This window comes from Dreissena polymorpha, chromosome 12 (assembly GCF_020536995.1).
Source record: "Dreissena polymorpha isolate Duluth1 chromosome 12, UMN_Dpol_1.0, whole genome shotgun sequence".
Classification (NCBI taxonomy): domain Eukaryota; kingdom Metazoa; phylum Mollusca; class Bivalvia; order Myida; family Dreissenidae; genus Dreissena; species Dreissena polymorpha.
Genome location: NC_068366.1, coordinates 41,647,001 through 41,668,730, shown reverse-complemented (window position 1 = coordinate 41,668,730; position 21,730 = coordinate 41,647,001). Strand labels below are relative to the sequence as shown.

The window sequence follows — 21,730 nt, the reverse complement described above, 5'->3', positions numbered from 1 at the left end:
TGTTTTTGATAATAGTATGTTATTGCATGTTCAAAAAACATTCCAATTGAATGCATTTTGTTTTTAGCTCCACCGGCCAAAGGCCAGCCGGGCTTATGTCATGGTCCTGTGTCCGTCGTGCGTGCGTCCGTGCGTTAACTTTTCCTTTTAACACCTTCTTCTAAACTACTGGTCCAATTCTGATGAAATTTCTCAGGAATGTTCCTGGGATGAACCTCTTTCAAAAAATTTTAAATTATGCCCCTGGGGTCAAATTTGACCCTGCCCCGGCGGTCACAAAATTGAAAATTAGCTTATATAAGGCCTATTTTGTGCAAACTTTCAAAATCTTTTCGTCCATAACCATAGGGCCTAGGGCTATCAAATTTGGTATGTAGAGACATCTAATAGTCCTCTACCAAATTTGTTCAAATTATGCCCCTGAGGTCAAATTTGACCCTGCCCCGGGGGTCACAAAATTGAACATATGCTTATACAGGGTCTATTTTGTGAAAATTTACAAATCTCTCGTCCATAACCATTGGGCCTAGGGCTACCAAATTTGGTATGTAGTGACATCTATTAGTCCTCTCCCAAATTTGTTCAAATTATGATCCTGGGGTCAAGTTTCACCCAGCCCTGAGGGTCACAAAATTGAACATATGCTTATATAAGGTCTTTTTTGTGAAAACTTTATAAATCTTCTGTCCATAACCGTATGGCATAGGGCTACCAAATTTGGTATGTAGAGAACTCTAATAGTCCTCTACCAAATTTGTTCAAATTATACCCCTGGGGCCAAATTTGACACTGCCCCGGGAGTCACAAAATTGAACATATGCTTATACAGGGTCTATTTTGTGAAAACTTTACAAATCTCTCGTCAATAACCATTGGGCCTAGGGCTATCAAATTTGGTATGTAGTGGCATCTCATAGTCCTCTACCAAGTTTTTTCAAATTATGCTCCTGGGGTCAAGTTTGATCCAGCCCCGAGGGTCACAAAATTGAACACATGCTTATATAAGGCCTTTTTTGTGAAAACTTTAAAAATCTTCTGTCCATAACCGTATGGCATAGGGCTACGAAATTTGTTATGTAGAGACATCTAATAGACTCTACCAAATTTGTGTAAATTATGCCCCTGGGGTTAAATTTGACCCTGCCCCGGGGTCACAAAATTGAAAATTTGCTTATATAAGGCCTATTTTGTGAAAACTTTCAAAATCCTTTCGTCCATAACCATTGGGCCTAGGGCTTTAAAATTTGGTAGCTTTTATTTTTTGAGGCACAATATAATCCATTTTAATTTCCCACAATGAGATCTATTCATAACAAACAAAAACAAAAAAAAAGCATTTTGCATCTTGTTAAATCTATGTTACCAGACAACATATAACGTTGAAATTTTGGCAAGTGCTATGAGGAACATTGATTTTTAAGTGTTAGTTTTTTGTTTGAATATTGTAGTACACAATATTCATTGATTTTGAGTGTTTATGGGCTTTTAAGAACTTTGTTTCCTCACCTGGCACTAACTGCAATCCCAACATGTCGGCTACCTACACACACATTTTAAGTGCAAACTATCCATCCAAACTAAAGTTATTGATCAAAAACAGTTTTTAGAATTTTGCAAACAATGACTTCATAAACACACCCAAAACACAATACCCAGCTCTGTTTTCATCCATGCTTATTTATCCAAAGTTTCGTCAAGATTGGTCATACAATTAAATACTTGTATTTTTGACCGGGAACTTCTTTTTTAACCACACACCAGCAAAAGCCTAAAATATAAACCAGGAATTTCAGCTTCATATCAAACTTAAAATATATCTACCTAATCAATCTTATAGTGATAATGAGTGTAACATACACACAACTAATTGTAACCAGGCCATATAGCCTTAAGGAATTTAAACCTCGCTCTAACCTTATCCAGATAAAAGGTGCATTTAATAAGTTCAAGTTAAAAGTTCATACATACAAAATTTTAATGTTTGTTTTATATTTTATTTTACAGTAATTTTTATATTTCATACAAAAATACATATTGTATCACAATGTTATTTATATAGTGTAATAACTATGTAACAACTTAGATGTGAATGCCATACATCAATATGAAAGACAAACAGTACATTCATTTGTATCACCATTTTGTCAATTCCCAAAAAATCACTGTTCTGACTATTATAAATGAAATATATGGTCAGTATTAATGACGGAGAACTGTTTTGTCATTACATATTGTGAGCACACCTCAGTGTACATTTTGTAGTGGCACAGGGTACATGAACTGCATGCTCATATTTAATCCCTATAATATGTTAATCATATGAAATACATGGTTAAAGTTATCACACTTTTCCATTGGTTAAATGTCATGGTATTATTGTTATTTTCCTTCTTGCCCATTATTTTCCTGCATCATTTTCAAATCTCTTCAGTAACACTAGCCATCAAAGAGGTACCAGAGACAAGTAGTAATATTTCCATGGCTATCCAGAAAATAAAGCTATAACTGGTGATTGTTTCCACTTCCATTAGTATATGAAAAAACTTACTAAAAAAGAGTGTATTTTGGTTACGTTTGTAGAAAAAAAGTGAAATAACCCCCAAACAAACAGTTACTTTATCTGTTTTTGAAAAGGATTCAATTCATTCAGTAATCTAAAGTTAATTTTTACTTTTTGTAAGTTTAATTAACTGAAAACAACTTAAATTAAAACAAATATAAAGAAGCCATCTACCATGTGGAAAACAACACAGGTAATTATATGCAAATAGCAGGTGCAAATTTGTATTCAGTAAAAGTATGAGTCAAGACTACAAGCACTTTTAGCTCAATATTAGAACAAGCTATATATACCTATACTAGGCCAAAATAAAAACAATAAACAATACACCATTTTACATAGAACAACATTTGTATTGGTCTGAAAAGAAAAAGACTAGGTAATACATGCCACAAGCAAAATTACTACAAAGAGTAAATCAGACATAAAGGTAAATAGTAAAGATATAATACTTATAACCAAGTCAATGACTACAATATTATCCACAGCCTCTAGGCACTCTGAATATGTAAAACAAGTTAAGTTGCTGTTGGCTGACACAAAGTACTTATCAATTTACTTTTAATTATAATTCTGTACCATTAACAGTTGTTGCAAGAGCCAAACACAGAACATTTAAGGCCTGTCAACAATGATTGTCCACAAGTGAACATGTACAAACTGCAACTTATAACGTTCAATAAATTGAAAAAGAAAACAACAAGTTTTTCCTGAGCACAGTGAAGTGTTATTTATGTTTAACTATACATTTAGGCATTTTTATTACTTCAAAATAAAATCACTCAGCACAAATACAATATTGTAACTTTTAAATGCAAAAACGTAAATTAAAGTGTTTTAAAATCATATCACATAATTCATGAATAAAACATACAAGTAACTAAAATCCTGGCCCATATAACTCGGAGACTTGTGACTTACAAAACACTAAGCAATGTCATTCAATATGTTTCTTTTATGCATTCACCAAATGCAAATTGAACTGTGAACGTGAATTATCATTGAACACTTGTATCACATGCAATTAGGTCTGTCAAATAAGCATCATAAACAGTTACATAACATTCCATTTTCTAATCAGACCACTAAGTCATGATCTAGACATAACACATGGATCATACAAATATAGGTCACAATTAAATCTATTGTAAATATATATTAACATATAAGCTTAAAAATCTTACAACAATTTGCCAACACTGTTATGATAATCACATTATTTGTGTTTTGTTCTGAGAAAACTGGGCTTAATTCATGCGCGTAAAGTGTCGTCCCAGATTAGCCTGTGCAGTCCGCACAGGCTAATCAGTGACGACACTTTCCGCTTTTATGGTATTTTTAGTTTCAAGGAAGTCCCTCCTTACCGAAAATCAAGTTTAGGCGTAAAGTGTTGTCCCTGATTAGCCTGTGCGGACTGCACAGGCTAATCTGGGACGACACTTTACGCACATGAATTAAGCCCAGTTTTCTCAGAACAAGACACATTTGTACTTAATTGAAAAAAATCACTAACAAAATTCAGATGAAGGCTCCTGCTTCAAACAATATTATTGGATTTTCCATTAAGGCAACACATCAACCAGATGTTTAAAAGACTTTAAAAGAAGATGCGTTTGTGAAACACAATGTCCCCCTATATGACGTTTGACCTTGTAGGATTACCTTGATCTTGACCCTTCACCACTCAAAATGTGCAGCTCCATGAGATACACATGCATTTCAAATATAAAATTGCTAGCTTCAATATTGCAGAAGTGACATTACATGAGCAATTTTGACCCATATACTTCACCTTGACCTTTCACCACTAAAATGTGAAGCTCCATGAGATACACATGCATGCCAAATATCAAGTTGCTATCTTCAATATTGCAAAAGTATTCATAAAATTAGCGATTTGGGCCACATATATTTGACCTCTGACCTTGAAGGATGACCTTGACCTTTCACCACTCAAAATGTGCAGCTCCATGAGATACACATGCATGCCAAATATCAAGTTGCTATCTTCAATATTGCAAAAGTACTCATAAAATGAGCGATTTTGGCCACATATACTTGACATCTGACCTTGAAGGATGACCTTGACCTTTCACTACTCAAATTGTGCAGCTCCATGAGATACACATGCATGCCAAATATCAAGTTGCTATCTTGAATATTGAAATACTGCAAAAGTATACATTAAATGAGCGATTTTGACCCATATCTTTGACCTTGAAGGATGACCTTGACCTTTCACCACTAAAAATGTGCAGTTCCATGAGATACATATGCATGCCAAATATCAAGTTCCTATCTTCAATATTGCAAAAGTTAAAGTTGGCGCAAACCAACCAACAGACCAACAGACCAACAGACAGGGCAAAAACAATATGTCCCCCACTACTATAGTGGGGGACATAAAAAGATACTGACAACGCTTTAAATGCATTCATATCTATTTAAATCATCAGACAAGTAATTTTAATCAGTGCTTTGTGCTCATTTATGATTTTTATCAAAAATGGAATAAAACTCGCTTTTTTATTGTCCTCACTCACACCAATTGTTTCGGGCAAACTTTGGTCATACAATATGTTGTAGACTTTTGATGGAAAAGGGAAGATTGTAAGCTTGCAATTTTGTTCATATGTTTCTGCGTTTGTTCAGTCGTTCACATTTTGGACAGGCCCCGCTCCTCTTTGCAAAGCAATGTCTGCAGAGAAAAAAAGAATTGAATCAAGGCATCTATTGCCTATATTTCTTCATAAATTGTTTTAAATTTATACTTATCTATAAATATATGATCTATTTCAATCATGAGGTCCAGGAAAAGTTACCAGAATACATACTATCATGGCTAGTGAAAAACCTGCTAAAATCAGTATTGAACAATTCTACATTTCTAACAAGGTCATGGGCAAAAGTACACCACCATGGACCCAACAGGATGCACAATTTTGTTGGCTGATTATCAAACTAAACTTCCATTTCATAGAAACAAACATATGTGAAAAGTTTGGTTAAGAGAATTCGTTTAGAAAGCAGAAACTTTGAAGTTGGCTTGTTTTTGTATACATAAAGGAAAATAAGTCTGAAAAGCCTAGTGCAATATGGCTGGGGTCTATGAATGTTAAAAAACATTTTTTTTTTCTCATTTATTAATCTCTTATGAATTCATCAATTACACAAAGTAGAAATGTACACAAATGAGTGGTTTAACATTTTCATAAAGTACCAACTCCCTAACAACACGCATGCACATATACGTAAAAACATACATAAACGTTGAAAAACATTTGCAATACGTTGTGGTGAATATTTGATGAAAACCTAAGGGTTAAAGAGCAAATTGGGCATGATTTGTGTCAATAAAGGGCAATAACCCTAAAAAGCCTAGTGTGAATTGGCTGTTTTTTAACTTGGCCCCGATTAAATGTCAACAAACAGTTCTAGAAAGATGATGAAGATATGATGAAAACAGTATGAGTAAAAGAGAAGAAACAGCAAATTCTGCTTTTTTTAAGCAATAACTCTGAAAAGAGTGGTGTGAATGGCTGGTTATTTAAGTTAACCTCCATTTTATGTCAACAAACATTTCCGGACAGTTTGGTGTACATCTGATAGAAACTGTGTCACTTCAAAAGCGGAAACAATAAATGCATCGCCCACTCACCAGTCAAGAGTGTTTCCATATTACATGCCATAAAGAGATAGGCATAAATAAAATATAATATTTGTTTGATATTGGAATATAAGGATTCATGAGCAGGGTCAATTTGGAGGATTACCTCTACAATTTAAGTCCCAGAAGATTGTTGAGAGAATGTGATATTCAGTCTATGAAGAGCTTTTAACTTTGCATGTATGCTAAAATAACAAATAATACATGTGAATTCAGGAATGCAATGTGCATAGCCGGCAAAGTAAAGCAAAGAAAAACAAATGAAAAGATCATGACCAATTCTCACCTGTGTAACACCGCTGAGCAATCTGCACACACAACAGCAATGTTGTCAAACGGGAACAGTATCTCATCCGTCTTACAAATCTCACACAAAAATCCTTTGCCTCGGCACACCTGAAGTTTATATTAAAAGCAGTTCAAAAATTGTGATTTACAACACCTAATTGTAAACATTTACTGTGAAAGGTTAATTTATTGAATGACCATTTAATATCAATTTTTGACACATAAAAAAAATGGAATAACCACTTATGAATACCCTTAAAAGGGGCCTTTTCACGTTCTGGTAAATTGACAAAATTTAAAAAAGTTGTTTCAGATTTGCAAATGTTCGATTTAGTTATGATATTTGTGAGGAAACAGTAATACTGAACATTAAACGTGTTCTAATATAGCCATTATATGCATCTTTTGACGATTTAAAAACCTGAAAATTTGAAAACGTTGCAACGCGAAACGATTGAATAATTTGGAGAGTTCTGTTGTCGCTATATTTTGTGAAACTATGATGATTGCTTATGTATAGTATAAAATACGTCTGATATTGTATGCGGAAGAATGGTCAAGGGGTCTAAGTCGGAGACTTTTTACGCCAGGACTCCAGTGGTCAGTGGTTCGAGCCCTGTTGAGGGTTACTTTTTTTTTCTTTTTTTCTTTTTTTTCTTGATTTTTTTACAGGAGCTTTTTAGAGCAAATGTTTACATTTATCAATAGAAAGCATTTAAGGACAAACTTCAAAACATGCCAAAATCTGTGAAAAGGCCCCTTTAAGGCCCTCTATCCACATCTTGCGTTTCATCAACCTAGCGCTATTACTTTTTTAGTTAAAAATGATAAAGATCTTTCAGTCATTTGTCCTTATTTCTTTAAACATTAGCAAACACATTTTTGTCTCACACTAAATATGTAATAAGCTACATATTACCAATATTCTCTCTATCCACAAGTTTTATCAATATAGCTTAAGACATTTATGAAATATTGCAAGCTTTAGATACAAAGGACACATGGTCAGACTTTGGGTAAACCTAAATTGGCGTCTGATAAAACGGGTAAAGGACTTATATACACACATAAAAAACATGACTTGTATACAGTGTACATACAATTCCATATTTATTTGTTAACACAAAAAGGAAAAGAATACCCACTTGATTATCCATGGCATCCAAAACAACATTATAGATAGACAGTTTTGTAACATTACAGATATCTCTATTCTCAACAGAAAAATATTTCTTGGTCCGAAATTCTTTCTCTTAAAATTAAAACAAATGCAGTCACCTCGCAGTCTGTCTTGATATGCTGGGCCCAGGAAGTGTGCACCTGAGCCAGTTCTGGTAGCAGCAGGTCCCCATGCACATCTACTAGGTCTTGCATGCTGTAGATGTCTGAATTCTCCACAAAGTGCTGCCTCCTCTGTAGCTGCAGTAACAGCTTCATCTCCATGGCAGCTGAGCACTGTAGGATATACTTCTTCATGATGAGCAACTCTTCACGCAGTTTCTGAAAAAGGAGGACATTTCATAGTCCATATTCATTTGGAGGAAAAAAATGTTGTTTTTCTTTCACCACAACTTATTTATTTTTTAATTAATCGCCGGTTACCGGGTAGCAAGCTGTTAAGGCAACAAGTACAAGAATTTCTGAATTAATGAAAACAATGCAGCAAAAAGCAATTTACCTTAAAAGATTCATTTAATTCCTGTTAAATCCATGTCAAAATTGTTTATATACAGCCTGTTTGACCATAGTTCCATACACACCCAAAAATTACCTCCACTACAGGACGTCCCACCGGAAAGGGAGAGTGCTCAAATGAAATAGTCATTAGCCCAATGAAACTTAAAAATTTGATTCACTGAACTATTAAAATATTTGATATAATAAATGTCCAATCAGAACGGGGTGTTTCCACTGAACTTGAGATTATTGCCTGACGCAATGTGCGCCCACTGATCTTATGCTAGAATCTACAATGATTTTATGCAAAATTGTCTTAAAATTGAGAGAAACTAAAAAATGTTAAAGTGTTGTGCAACCATTACAGTAGAGCAGTCTTCAGCATCACTTTGCAATTTATGCGGAAATTTTATAAAGAGGACCAATAAAATGTATGGAATATGGATATATTTGGATTATTTAAGTTGAGGTAAGATTTGAAATTGCAATAATACCTGTTTTCCTCATTTTGGTTGCATTTGTATGTATTATCAAGTGTAGTTATGTTTGTGAAATGTAAACTTGGAGCACATACATGTGAAATCATTACAAAACCTCGTTTTTCATGTATACAAAATGATGGCTATCAGGAGACGCTCTATATAATATGAGGGAATCCTACTATAACAACGAAGCAGATTTTTTTAACGATGAACAACTCTTAATGCAATTTCTACAAATTACCATCACATTTTAGGGCTGGTGTTAACCAAGCTCTTTTATAACATCAAAACTTAGGTAATACTTAATTAAGGTGATAATGTCAATGTAATTTCTCCAATATTTTATGATTATAGGATTTTTATAAAAATAAATTTTATACTAGGATTTCTTTGCTAAAAACATTTTAAAGGGGCTTGCTACTAGATGTCTTTTTTTTAATGGTCATTAAATTTGTTTACTTATAAATCTGAACTGTTTTGCATCATCTTATCTTATTAAAATAGCAAATAAAACAAGAAATGTGTTTGTCAAAAACACTATGTCCCCTTCTGCGCCGCTTTGAATTTTTTTTTTTACCTTGAAGGATGACCTTGACCTTTCACCACTCAAAATGTGCGGCATGTGTTTGTCAGAAACACTATGTCCCCTTCTGCGCCGCTTTACAAAATTTTTTTTTTTACCTTTGACCTTGAAGGATGACCTTGACCTTTCATCAAAATGTGCAGCTCCATGAGATACACATGCATGCCAAATTTCAAGTTGCTATCTTTAATATTGCATAAGTATTCATAAAATGAGCGATTTTGGCCACATATATTTGACCTCTGACCTTGAAGGATGTCCTTGACCTTTCACCACTCAAAATGTGCAGCTCCATGAGATACACATGCATACCAAATATCAAGTTGCTATCTTGAATATTGAAAAAGTTTTTTCAAATGTTAAAGTTGGAGCAAACAGACCAACAGACAGACAGGGCAAAAACAATATGTCCCCCACTATAGTGGGTGGGGGACATAAAAATAGAATTCAACTTTTGCAATCCCCAGGATTTAAACCTGGGACCTCTGTAAGAAAAAGCTAATGCGCAACTATTGTGATACGCAAGCTTTTAATGTTATCTGATAGAGGCCACAGTGACCTTGACCTTTGATCTAGTGACCCAAAAATGGGTGTGGCATGTAGAATTCATCAAGGTGCAGCTACATATGAAGTTTTAAAGTTGTAGGTTGAAGCACTTTGATTTTAGATCCAATGTTCAAAACCTTAACAAAATGTTAAGGTTTTAGCACGACGCAGACGTCAGACGACACAACGAGCTGGCTATGACAATACCTAGGGTTTTCTCCGAAAACAGCCGAGCTAAAAACAAGAGCACAGCATAGCGGTTGCCAACGCTTGGCTGCGGGTGCATTTTTTTTTAAAACAGGTGACCTAGTGACCCAAAAATTGGTGTGGCGTGTAGAACTCATCAAGTTGCAGCTACATATGAAGTTTCAAAGTTGTAGGAGGAAGCACTATGATTTTAGAGCCAATGTTAAGTTTTAGCACGACACGGATGCCGGAAGAGCTGGCTATGACAATACCTTGGGTTTTCTCCGAAAACAGCTGAGCTAAAAATGTATGCATTCCTTAATATAAAATCTCTGACAATAATTTGAAAATCATCACTTTACCAAACTGTAAATACTTATATTTAATAACAAAGACAAGAGCACAAAATAGCCAGAAACTGAAGGAATTTTATAAATTTAAAGTTCTTTTTTAAGGGCAATTTTGATAAAACAACTCCAAGATCTTCATTTTTAAGCAACTTTTTTTATCATAAGAATATTATGAATATTTTATTACAGCCAATGTAGTTTTTTATGTAGAGCAACTGTTAACTTGCAATTGTGTCTACAAACGGTGAAAGAAAAATGTATATGCATTGTGATGGATTTGTGACTGCCTTTTGACAAACAATCTAAAGATTTTGTTTTGTAAGGCATCAGACCAGGCATATCCCATTTCCAAAACTCAATGGAGAGTAATGCTTTCAACAATATCTTTAAACATTCATCTAATTATCAGAAAATAATCAATAATTTTCACAATGGAAATGATCTTAAAGCCAAAATTAAATTACTAACTTAAATATTAATTCCAAGAAAAATGAACATTTATATTAAATTTAAAATAGTAGTATTCAGCATTTAACTCGACAATAAATGAAAATAATTAGATTTTACATCAACAAATGTCAATAAAGAGTTGAAATAAGAGAACCTAAGTCCTACAGCAGTCACCTGAGACCCAAAGGAACTAGACTATTATTTAGTGACCTAATTTTTTAGCTCATGTGACCCATTTTCACCTGAGAATTCATTGGGACAAATGTTTTGACCAAGATTCATGAAGATTGACCAATAAATGTGGCTAATATACCGTCAATAAATGTTCACTACGTTTCATTAAGATTGCACTAAAAATGTTACTGCCAGTTTTAACAATGTTTCACTTCAGCCATATAAAAAAAACACCCCACTGGTGGCTATGTTTTTCAACCAACTGGAACCAATTTCAAACTTTTCCAAGATATCATTGGGACAAATATTATTACAAACTTTCATGAAGATTTTACTAAAAATGTGATTTTTAGAGTGTTAACAGTTTTACTACAGAATATAAGAAAAAATGCGACGCCTCTTTGCAGCCATGTTTTTAAACTAACCAGAACCATTTTGGAACTAAGCTGAGATACCAGTGGGAAAAATGAACAAGAGAATATTGGACAATAAATGTGGTCTCTAAAGTGTTTACAAGGTTAATGTTGCTGACGCAGGACAGATGACTGACCACAGACAACACATGAAGGACAAAACGTGATCACAATAGCAAATTGGAAGAGAACCACTTTTAATGTAAGATAAAAGACACCAAACCACTGGGCTTTAAGTTTTAAGAGATTTCATTCATTTTTCACTATATACATATAAATAAAACCAGTAAACAGCAATGCATGTGGAAATTTGTTCCAAGACGCGTGATTGGAACTGGAAGAAACAAATACCAAATACCTGTTTTTCATTTTCAGATTTTCTATTTCTCCCTTATAAATTAGCAAGAAAAACAATCAACCTACAGGAATGGCTAATTTTGACCCCATGGGCGTGATTTGAACAAATTTAAAAGAGGAACACTATACAACGATGTTACATAACAAATAAAGAACCGCTGGCCTTGCAATGTCTGAGGAGAAGATTTGAAACATTCTCACTATTTACATTAAAGGAAAACAATTAACCAACATGTCAGGCCACAGGCCAAATTTTCCCACAGAAACACGATTTGAACAAGCTTGGTGAAAGAACTATATAACTGGTACTATATGACCAATACTATATCTCTAGACATTTTTGTTTCAGAAATTTTAAACTCATTTTGCTATGGCCAATACTGCTATTTCGAAGATCAACATACTTTGACTTCATTGAGTTCCTCCACAAAGCTGAACAACATTGGGTTGATGTCCTGGATACGGATCACTGCCTTCTTAGACATCAGCTTGAGAAACTGCTTGGAGGCCCGGCACACCTGAACATTTGGTAGAACATGAATACATGCTTTATTCACACAGCAATCAGTGAAAAAGGGGTCATATCAACAAAGCCTATAAAGATAATTGTTAACACACAGTTGCAAACCGATGCCTCGAACTAGCAGGGACAGACAAGAAAAGTGTAAGCCATCAGAAATCAGAGCCAAACAATTTCAGATATAATTCATACTGCCTGAATTCCATACAACTTTCTGTTTATTGATTTGATTATTAAGAACCAAATAATTACTTACATTTTTATTATCAGGGTAATTAATATTGAATAATGGTTACACATACCGTATTTTTCGGAATATAAGTCGCGACTTTTTTACAGGCAAAAGTATTATGCGTCGTATGCCCCGGAGCGTCTTATGTATGTACAAAATCGATTTTTCCAAAGTCAGAATGTCAAATTTTTAACTCAGAATTGCATAAATCTGCAAGTTTGATAACCATTGCCGGTACTTTGTTCTGCGGTTTTTGTAACACAATTTTATTTTACACCTAGTTGGTAACACACTACTAACGATACTATTGGGGTTCTATACAGTACCGTAACGTAAATAAAACAACGCAACAAAAAAAGTAGTCGTCTGATAAATTTATTTTACGAGCTAACCTTACGATTTTTACAACAATTTGAAACAAAAAATAACAAAGTACAACAAACAAACACAATATCAATGAGAAGCAGAATATACAACAATAAGTATACAATCAGATACGGCACAATAAAAATTCACATCATTTATTTGCCATGGTCGTTGACATCGGAGAATCCATCAGCGATGTCCCCAGTGTGCATTACAAGCGTTTATTGGTATGCCTGCGATACCACAATGTCTGCAAACCTGAGATCTCAAATACCCTTTAACAATCTGCGATAGATGAACGAACATAATCTCTCCATGGGAGACAATGTCCCCAGTGTGGATTAAAAGCGTTTATTTGTAAGCCTGGTACACCACACGTCTGCACACTTGCATTAAGATTATCACGATAAGAATATTAGCCCTTCTCATAACAGGCCTCATTTTAATATTCATCATAAAAATGCTCGTGTTACCAATTTGAGAATGCCGGTATACTTTATGCTACAAAAGTTTTGCAAACAATACACATTAAAACAAACAAACATCGCTATACTATTTTAATAAAATGGTACATTTATTTTTTATCAAACAGCAAATGCTGCATTTATAGCCTAAATGCAGTTTATTACACAATAATTGTTTTTTATTTTGTTTTGTTGTATTATCAAATGCGCTTATTTAAATTCATATTTCCAATTTTATTGCTTACACCACATTTACGCTAGTCACATCTATAGCTCATGTACTTTTCTTTGTTCTGTTAGAAAGTGCACGAAAATTAGCGTGGGTGTATACACTGTTGAAGAAAAACTGTGTAGCGAAGAGAATGCTGTATCTTTGACGTTACGCTCATTTAGGTAGTTTATTATTGAAACAGAAAATGTTCTGTGTACTGATTTACAGAAAAATCTGGTCAAGACTTGATTTAATTTTGGTAATTGTTAAAACATGATCAGCAGTGTTTACACTGCGATGTTTTGACAAAACAGATACAAATGTGCGACTGCAACGGCTTGCGGATAGGGTCAAATATTACCGGTAATACATTGTTCTGAATGACGTTTTTGTTTAAATTAATACGTTCAAATAAATTTAATGGAAAAAAATATATAAATACAATGTGCATGTGAGAGAACAAATGCCAGCATCGTTTTTAAGATGAATTTTCTATCTGAAATAAAACACGAAAGAGGATTAAACATTTAATGGATAAACATGCGTGACTGCATTTTTGGGAATATTTAATGATGATTTATGTGCGTCGTTTACGCCGGAGCGTCTTATGTATGGACAAAAATAAAATAATGTAAAAAAAGGGGATGCGTCTTACATTTCGGTGTGACATATAACCCGAAAAATACGGTACATCATACAAATATCAGAAAGTGACATCAATTATTATGTGGACCTAAGAAAGCACATCTAATTGAATTACAGCTTTATGCGACTCAAAGCAAGTTTGAGCCAATCAAACAAAAGAAAGGTGATAACTGTGACCAGGACTGAGAAAACAGTTCAAGCTGTCCGGTAAATCTTCTTTTGCAAATTTGAGCCAAACAACAGTAATTTATATTAATATAGCATACAAAATATTGGTGCTTAGAGGAGACTTAGATCTAAATAGAAACTCAAGCCAAACAGGTTTCGACTTTATGGCATAATGAATGAAATATTACAATGCCATGATCACTACCTGATTAGTGGCAATAAGGAAACAGCTTCTGTACAGTTACTTAAGTATGCCTGCATACATTAAGTTTCAATGAACAACAAAACAAGGTTAAGAATTTAATTGTTTAAAGAAGTTTGTTTAAATTTTTCTTAAGAGTTTCATGGATATGGGCATTTTTTCTCTTTCCCTGAACTAAGATTTGAAATCATTTACTATCTTAAACCTTTATCGAAGGCAATAAAGCTCTGGTACAGAAAAATGTGTTTAAATATGGCTTAGATTAAGCATGTAGAGTCTAGTACCTTCCACTCATCAAAGTCCCAGTTGTGGAGCACCCGCGCCGGTATCAGCATTGTGTCATTCCAGTGACACAGCTCACAGTAGTAGTTTCCAGAGTAGTCACATACACGAGGTTCACTGAAGCCCGACTCTTCAAAGGAAACCAATATATGTAAAATGTAACAAAAACCACATAGAAATATGGGTTTAAACAAGATGTGTTTGTGAAACACAATGTCCCCCTATTTGACATTTGACATTGAAGGATGACCTTGACCCTTCACCACTCAATATGTGCAGCTCCATGAGATACACATGCATGTCAAATATAAAAATTGCTAGCTTCAATATTGCAGAAGTTACATTACATGAGCAATTTTGACCCATATATTTGACCTAGAAGGATGACCTTGACCTTGACCTTTCACCACTCAAAATGTGCAGCTCCATGAGATACACATGCATGCCAAATATCAAGTTACTATCTTCAATATTGCAAAAGTATTCATAAAATAAGCGATTTGGGCCACATATATTTGACCTCTGACCTTGAAGGATGACCTTGACCTTTCACCACTCAAAATGTGCAGCTCCATAAGTTACACATGCATGCCAAATATCAAGTTGCTATCTTCAATATTGCAAAAGTATTCATAAAATAAGCGATTTGGGCCACATATATTTGACCTCTGACCTTGAAGGATGACCTTGACCTTTCACCACTCAAAATGTGCAGCTCCATGCGATACACATGCATGCCAAATATCAAGTTGCTATCTGCAATATTGCAAAAGTATTCATAAAATGAGCGATTTTGGCCACATATATATGACCTCTGACTGGAAGGATGACCTTGACCTTGACCTTTCACCACTCAAAATGTGCAGCTCCATGAGATACACATGCATGCCAAATATCAAGTTGCTATACAGTAGACTCTCTGTAAACCGGACGGTCTCGGGACCGGCCTGATCGTCCGGTTTTCAGAGAGTTCCGGTTTACCAAGAGTTTTCATATTGCCGAAATATACATGGTATGCATTGTGTACAGAATCACATAAAAATAAAACAAACCATATACATTGACATGTACCATGTGATAACTGTACGCAGGTACTGATGATGTTAATTGCATTCTTAAAAAATGTGTTTTTAATCGATTAAAAGCAAAAAAATTCCATACCGACTTGTTTTGATTAATCCCAAAGTTAGCGTGGTGCTTTATACATGTACGTACCATTTCAGCTTTAAAAACATGGCTATAACATCTTTTAAAATACCCGAGAAGATCACAAGAAAGTGATCGTCGCAACGGCATGCATTAATTTTTTAATTAAATTGTTTATCATAGGCGATAATAAATAATTTATAAAACGATCGCGTCAATCACTTTTTGGTGTTACCGCACGTCTATTAAAGACATTCATAGTTTGTTTACATTACTTAATCGGACTCCCATAGCGCGGTAACGACTTGACACCTTTATGGTATGTTTAATCCGATTATCGATAATTGCGCGAGCAAAATGTGTGACACCGCACTCGCTGTGCTGACGAGGTATTGTTATTTTCACGCCTCGGGCATCTTGAGAATTTAGACCGTCCGGTATACTCAATGTATTTTACATTGGAAATGACCAAATTTACGGAGAAACCCGTCCGGTTTCCGGTTTTCAGAGAGTTCGGTTTATTCAACATTTTTTAACAAAGAAATAGAAGGAGAAAATACGGGACTGGCCCGACCGTTCGGAATCGGGAGAGTTACGGTATTGGCAGAGTCTACTGTATTCAATATAGCAAAAGTAATTGCAAAATGTTAAAGTTGGCGCAAACCAACCAACCAACCAACAGACCAACCAACCAACAGACCAACCAACAGACAGGGCAAAAACAATATGTCCCCCACTACTATAGTGGGGGACATAAAAACTTTTGTACAGGAAAGGCTTTTATTGTGATCATCATTTATATTTTAAATACTTCTAAAATCCATGTGTAGTTGCATATAAATGATGTTATCTCCCCAATCCTAATTGTTAAATAACTGTTGCATATGGCTGTACTTAGCTATAAACACAGAATTCTGGAGCATATTGATAATTATAACATTTTGTATTGTTAATTAACTGCATATGGCTGACCTTAAATATAAACACAGGATTCTTACACATATAAATAATAACAAGAGATTGCCAAGCAATAAGGTCCCCTACCAGTGAAACTCCAACATTGTCAGATCTTTTAAAAAATTTTTGCCATACCAAAATTCTTGACGTAGGAAGAAAATGACATGACGTGCATAATCTCCATGTTGCCATCTGTCCACGTTTCAAGTTTCATGAACAAATATGAAGAACTTTTAAAGTTATCGCAGGATCCAGAAAAATGTGACGGACAGACAGACTGACTGACTGACGCACAGAGCACAAACCATAAGTCCCCTCCGGCTTCACCGGTAGGGGACAATAATAACATTCTGTATTGTTTTAAATATTGAGTATAGTTGCCCTTAACTATAAGGTAAAACAGAGGATTCTGGGGGCATGTTACCGAAAGGACGTCATGATTCAAGCAAAATTCTCCACTTACACTCTCTTACAATGTAAATAAACGGTGAAAAAGGCATAAAATATAAAGAAAATGTGTAGGCTTTGGTGGAATATCGCTTTTAATTCACTCCTGATCATAAACAAGAGCTGTCAGAGGACAGCGCGCTCGACTATTCAAGTGCTTGACAGTATAACGTGAGCCATCATGGGGAAATTGTTAATATTCAAAAATGTATAAGACGATCTTTCAAAAATAAAAAAAGGAAAAAAAATATATAAAAAGATTTGGGGGTGGGGGTTTGAGAGGGGTATAATGTGGGGTGTGGTCATTTATTAGACGATCTTTCAAATTTAAAAAAAGGAAAAGAAAAAAAATTGTGGGGTAGAGGGGGGTGGGAGCGGGGGGTATAATGTGGGTTGTGGTAATTTATAAGATGATGTAAAAAAAAAATTGGGGGGGGGGGGAGGGATTCTGGGTTGGGGCGTGGGGTATTGTTTGGGTGGAATCCATTGTGGTATTCAGGTAAGTGTTGTTTGATCAAAGTAATAATAAAATGTGATCACAAATAAAGAAGTTATGTCAATTTAAGCACAAGAGCACCGCCTTGCGGCCGTTCATCAATTTTTCTTTTTAAAGGTGTAGGGACCTATCTAAATTTCAATCACAACGGAGGGAGGGATGGAGTGGAGAGGGGTGTATAGTGTGGGGGTGTGGTCATTTATTACATTATCTTCCAAAAATGCAAAAAAAATATAAAAAAATGGGTGGGGAGGGATTCTTGGGTGGAATGGTTGGACGGTATTTCAAAAATAAAATAATAAAAATAAATATTTGTGTTTTTTAACCATGTTTGAAAAAAACATAAGATGTGTTTGTCAGAAACACAATGCCCCCTTTTGCGCCACTTTGAAAAAAAATGTTTTGTTTTTTTTACCTTTGACCTAGGAGGATGACCTTGACCTTGAACTTCCACCACTCAAAATGTGCAGGTTTATGAGAACGCCGCTTGGAAATATTTTATTTGACCTTTGACCTTGGGGGATGGCCTTGACCTTGAAGGATGACCTTGACTTTGAACTTTCACCACTCAAAATGTGCAGCTTTATGATAAGGCCGCTTTGAAATTATTTTTTTTGACATTTGACCATAAAGGATTACCTTGACCTTGAAAAATGACCTTGACCTTGAACTTCCACCACTCAAAATGTGCAGCTTCATGAGAACGCCGCTTTGATTTTTTTTTGGATTTTTTTTACCTTTGACCTTGAAGGATGACCTTGACCTTGAAGGATGACCTTGACCTTGAACTTCCACCACTCAAAATGTGCAGCTTCATGATAATGACGCTTTTTTTTTACCTTTGACTTTGAAGGATGACCTTGACCTTGAAGAATGACCTTGACCTTGAACTTCCACCATTCAAAATATTCAGCTTCATGAGAACGCCGCTTTGATTTTTTTTTATTTGACCTTTGACATTGAAGGATGACCTTGACCTTGAAGGATGACCTTGACCTTGAACTTCCACCATTCAAAATGTGCAGCGTCATGAGAACGCTGCTTTGAAATTTTATTATATTTTTTTGACCTTGAAGGATGACCTTGACCTTGAACTTCCAACACTCAAAATGTGCAGCTCCATGAGATACACATGCATGCCAAATATCAAGTTGCTATCTTCAATATAAAAAAAGTTATGGCCAATGTAAAAGTTTTCGGACGGACAGACGCCATATATTTGACATTTGACCTTGAATAATGACCTTGAATAATGACCTTGACCTTCACCTTTCACCACTCAAAATGTTCAGCTCCATGAGATACACATGCATGCCAAATATCAAGTTGCTATCTTCAATATTGAAAAAGTTATGGCCATTGTTAAAGTTTTCGGATGGACAGACACCATAAATTTGACATTTGACCTTGAATGATGACCTTGACCTTCACCTTTCACCACTCAAAATGTGCTGCTCCATGAGATACTCATGCATGCCAAATATCAAGTTGCTTTCTTCAAAAGTCAAAAAGTTATGGCCAATGTTAAAGTTTTTTTCGGACGGACGGACAGACTGACTGACATACTGATGGACAGTTCAACTGCTATATGCCACCTTACCGGGGGCATAAAAATTATTTTTTTTTGGAGTGGGGGTGGGGTGGGGGTATAGTGTGAGAGTGTGGTGGTCATTAATTAGATGATATTTAATTTAAAAAAATAACAAAAATAAAGAAGTTATGGCAATTTTAGCAAAATTTAATAATTTGACCTTGAGAGTCAAGGTCATTCAAAGGTCAAGGTAGAATTCAACTTGCCAGGTACAGTACCCTCATGATAGCATGAAAGAATTTGAAGTTTAAAAGCAATAGCCTTGATACTTTAGAAGTAAAGTGGATCTAAACACAAAATGTAACCATATATTCAAAGTTACTAAGTCAAAAAAGGGCCATAATTCGGTAAAAATGACAACCAGAGTTTTGCAACTTGTCCTTTACTGCCCCCTTATGTTAGTTTGCTAGTGTTCCAAGTATGAAAGCAATATCTATGATACTTTAGGCGTCAAGTGAACCAAAACACAATACTTGCTTTTTCCGCTCCATTTTGGGAAAACGCCACAGTGGAATATTGGGAATTTCGCGTCGTGAAAACCCCCATTTTGGGAAAAAAATTTATCGCAAAATTGGCTCAATTGGGAAAATTATCGCATGTAAATAGTGTTTCTTATATTTAAAAGAAGCCGTTAACTAAGTAAATAACGACTATTTGGATAACTTATTATTAAAATTTTACAAAATATTATGAACATGTGTGATAAGGTGCAGGTTTTTTAATCCGAATTTGTGGAAAAGCCTTGGCCTTTTTTGAGGTGAAAAAAAATCACGCGAAGCGCCGGATTTTGAGGAAAATAAGGAAAGTCTTAAATAATCATTAACATATTTTACAGTTTTTAAAACAAATTCAAGGCAACAGATAATTTAATTATGCAATACTTTCTATTTTCTACACCAGATCAGGTAAACTTATATATTTTAAGGGTAAAAAAAAAAAAAAAAAAAAAAATTTTTTTTTTTGAATTGGGATTTTTTTTTTGAATTGGGAAAAAAACAACCAGATTTGCATTGGGAATGGGGCCGAATTTCGGACCCGTGGCATAGGGCGGAAAAAGCCTGCAATACTTAACCAAATTTTCAAGTATAAAGGGCCCATAATTCCGTCAAAATGCCAGTCAGAGTTACATAACTTTGCCTGCACAGTCTCCTTATGATAGTTAGTAAGTGTTGCAAGTATGAAAGCAATAGCTTTGATACTAAAGGAATAAAATGGACCTTAACACAAAACGTAACCAAAATTTTCAATTTTTTTAAGTATAAAAAGGGCACATAATTCTGTCAAAATGCAAGCCAGAGTTATCTATTTTTGCCTGCCCAGTCCCCTCATGATAGTTAGAAGTGTACCAAGTTTGAATGCAATAGCATTGATACTTTTATGAGAAAAGTGGACCTAAATGCAAAACTTAACCGGACGCTGACGCCGACAAAAAATAGATGAGCTAAAAATGTTAAATTAAATAAGTGGAAAAGGGGCCATAATTATGAAAAAAATGCTTGATAGAGTTGTCTGCTCTTGTTTATAGGTTGGGGTCATGTTGGTAAACAAGTATGCAAAATGTAAAAGCAATATGTAAAAGGATATAGGAAATATTTGGGGTGGTACGCAAACTATAACATAGATATATAAATAATATACATATTCTAAGTATAAAAGGGGTAATAATTCTGTCAAAATACTTGATACAGTTGTCTGCTCTTGTTTATAGGTTGGGGTCATGATGGTAAACAAGTATGCAAAATATGAAAGCAATACGTAAAGGGACATTGAAAATATTTGGGGTAGTACGCAAACTTTAACATTTGCTGCATATTCTAAGTGGAAAAGGGTCATAATTATGAAAAAATGCTTGATAGAGTTGTCTGCTTTTGTTTATAGGTTGGAGTCATGTTGGTAAAAAAGTATGCAAAATATTAAAGCAATATGTCAAAGGATATAGGAAATATAAAATGCTTGATAGAGTTGTCTGCTCTTGTTTATAGGTTGGGGTCATATTTGTAAACAAGTATGCAAAATATAAAAGCAATATGTCAAAGGATATAGGAAATATTTGGGGTAGTACGCAAACTATAACATAGATACATCAATAATATGCATATTCTCAGTATTAATGGGGCAATAACTCTGTCAAAATACTTGATACAGTTGTCTGCTCTTGTTTATAGGTTGGGGTCATGATGGTAACCATGTATGCAAAATATGAAAGCAATACGTAAAGGGACATTGAAAATATTTGGGGAAGTACGCAAACTTTAAGATTTGCTGCATAT

The 21,730-nt window shown here is 34.7% G+C and overlaps 1 protein-coding gene across 2 annotated transcripts in view; it reads right to left on the bottom strand.

The window, feature by feature from the left end:
• Positions 1-3,546: 3,546 nt before the first annotated feature.
• LOC127852877 (differentially expressed in FDCP 8-like) overlaps positions 3,547-21,730 on the bottom strand; it is a 44,824-nt gene continuing 26,640 nt past the window's right edge. For both annotated transcript variants that reach the window (XM_052386902.1, XM_052386903.1), the window contains exons 7-11: positions 14,826-14,953; positions 12,138-12,251; positions 7,794-8,015; positions 6,514-6,623; positions 3,547-5,258 (exon numbers count right to left, since the gene is read on the bottom strand). In XM_052386902.1, the coding sequence (XP_052242862.1) occupies positions 5,189-5,258; positions 6,514-6,623; positions 7,794-8,015; positions 12,138-12,251; positions 14,826-14,953 (644 nt within the window). In that variant the 3' untranslated portion in view covers positions 3,547-5,188. The remainder of the gene's footprint in view (positions 5,259-6,513; positions 6,624-7,793; positions 8,016-12,137; positions 12,252-14,825; positions 14,954-21,730) is intronic.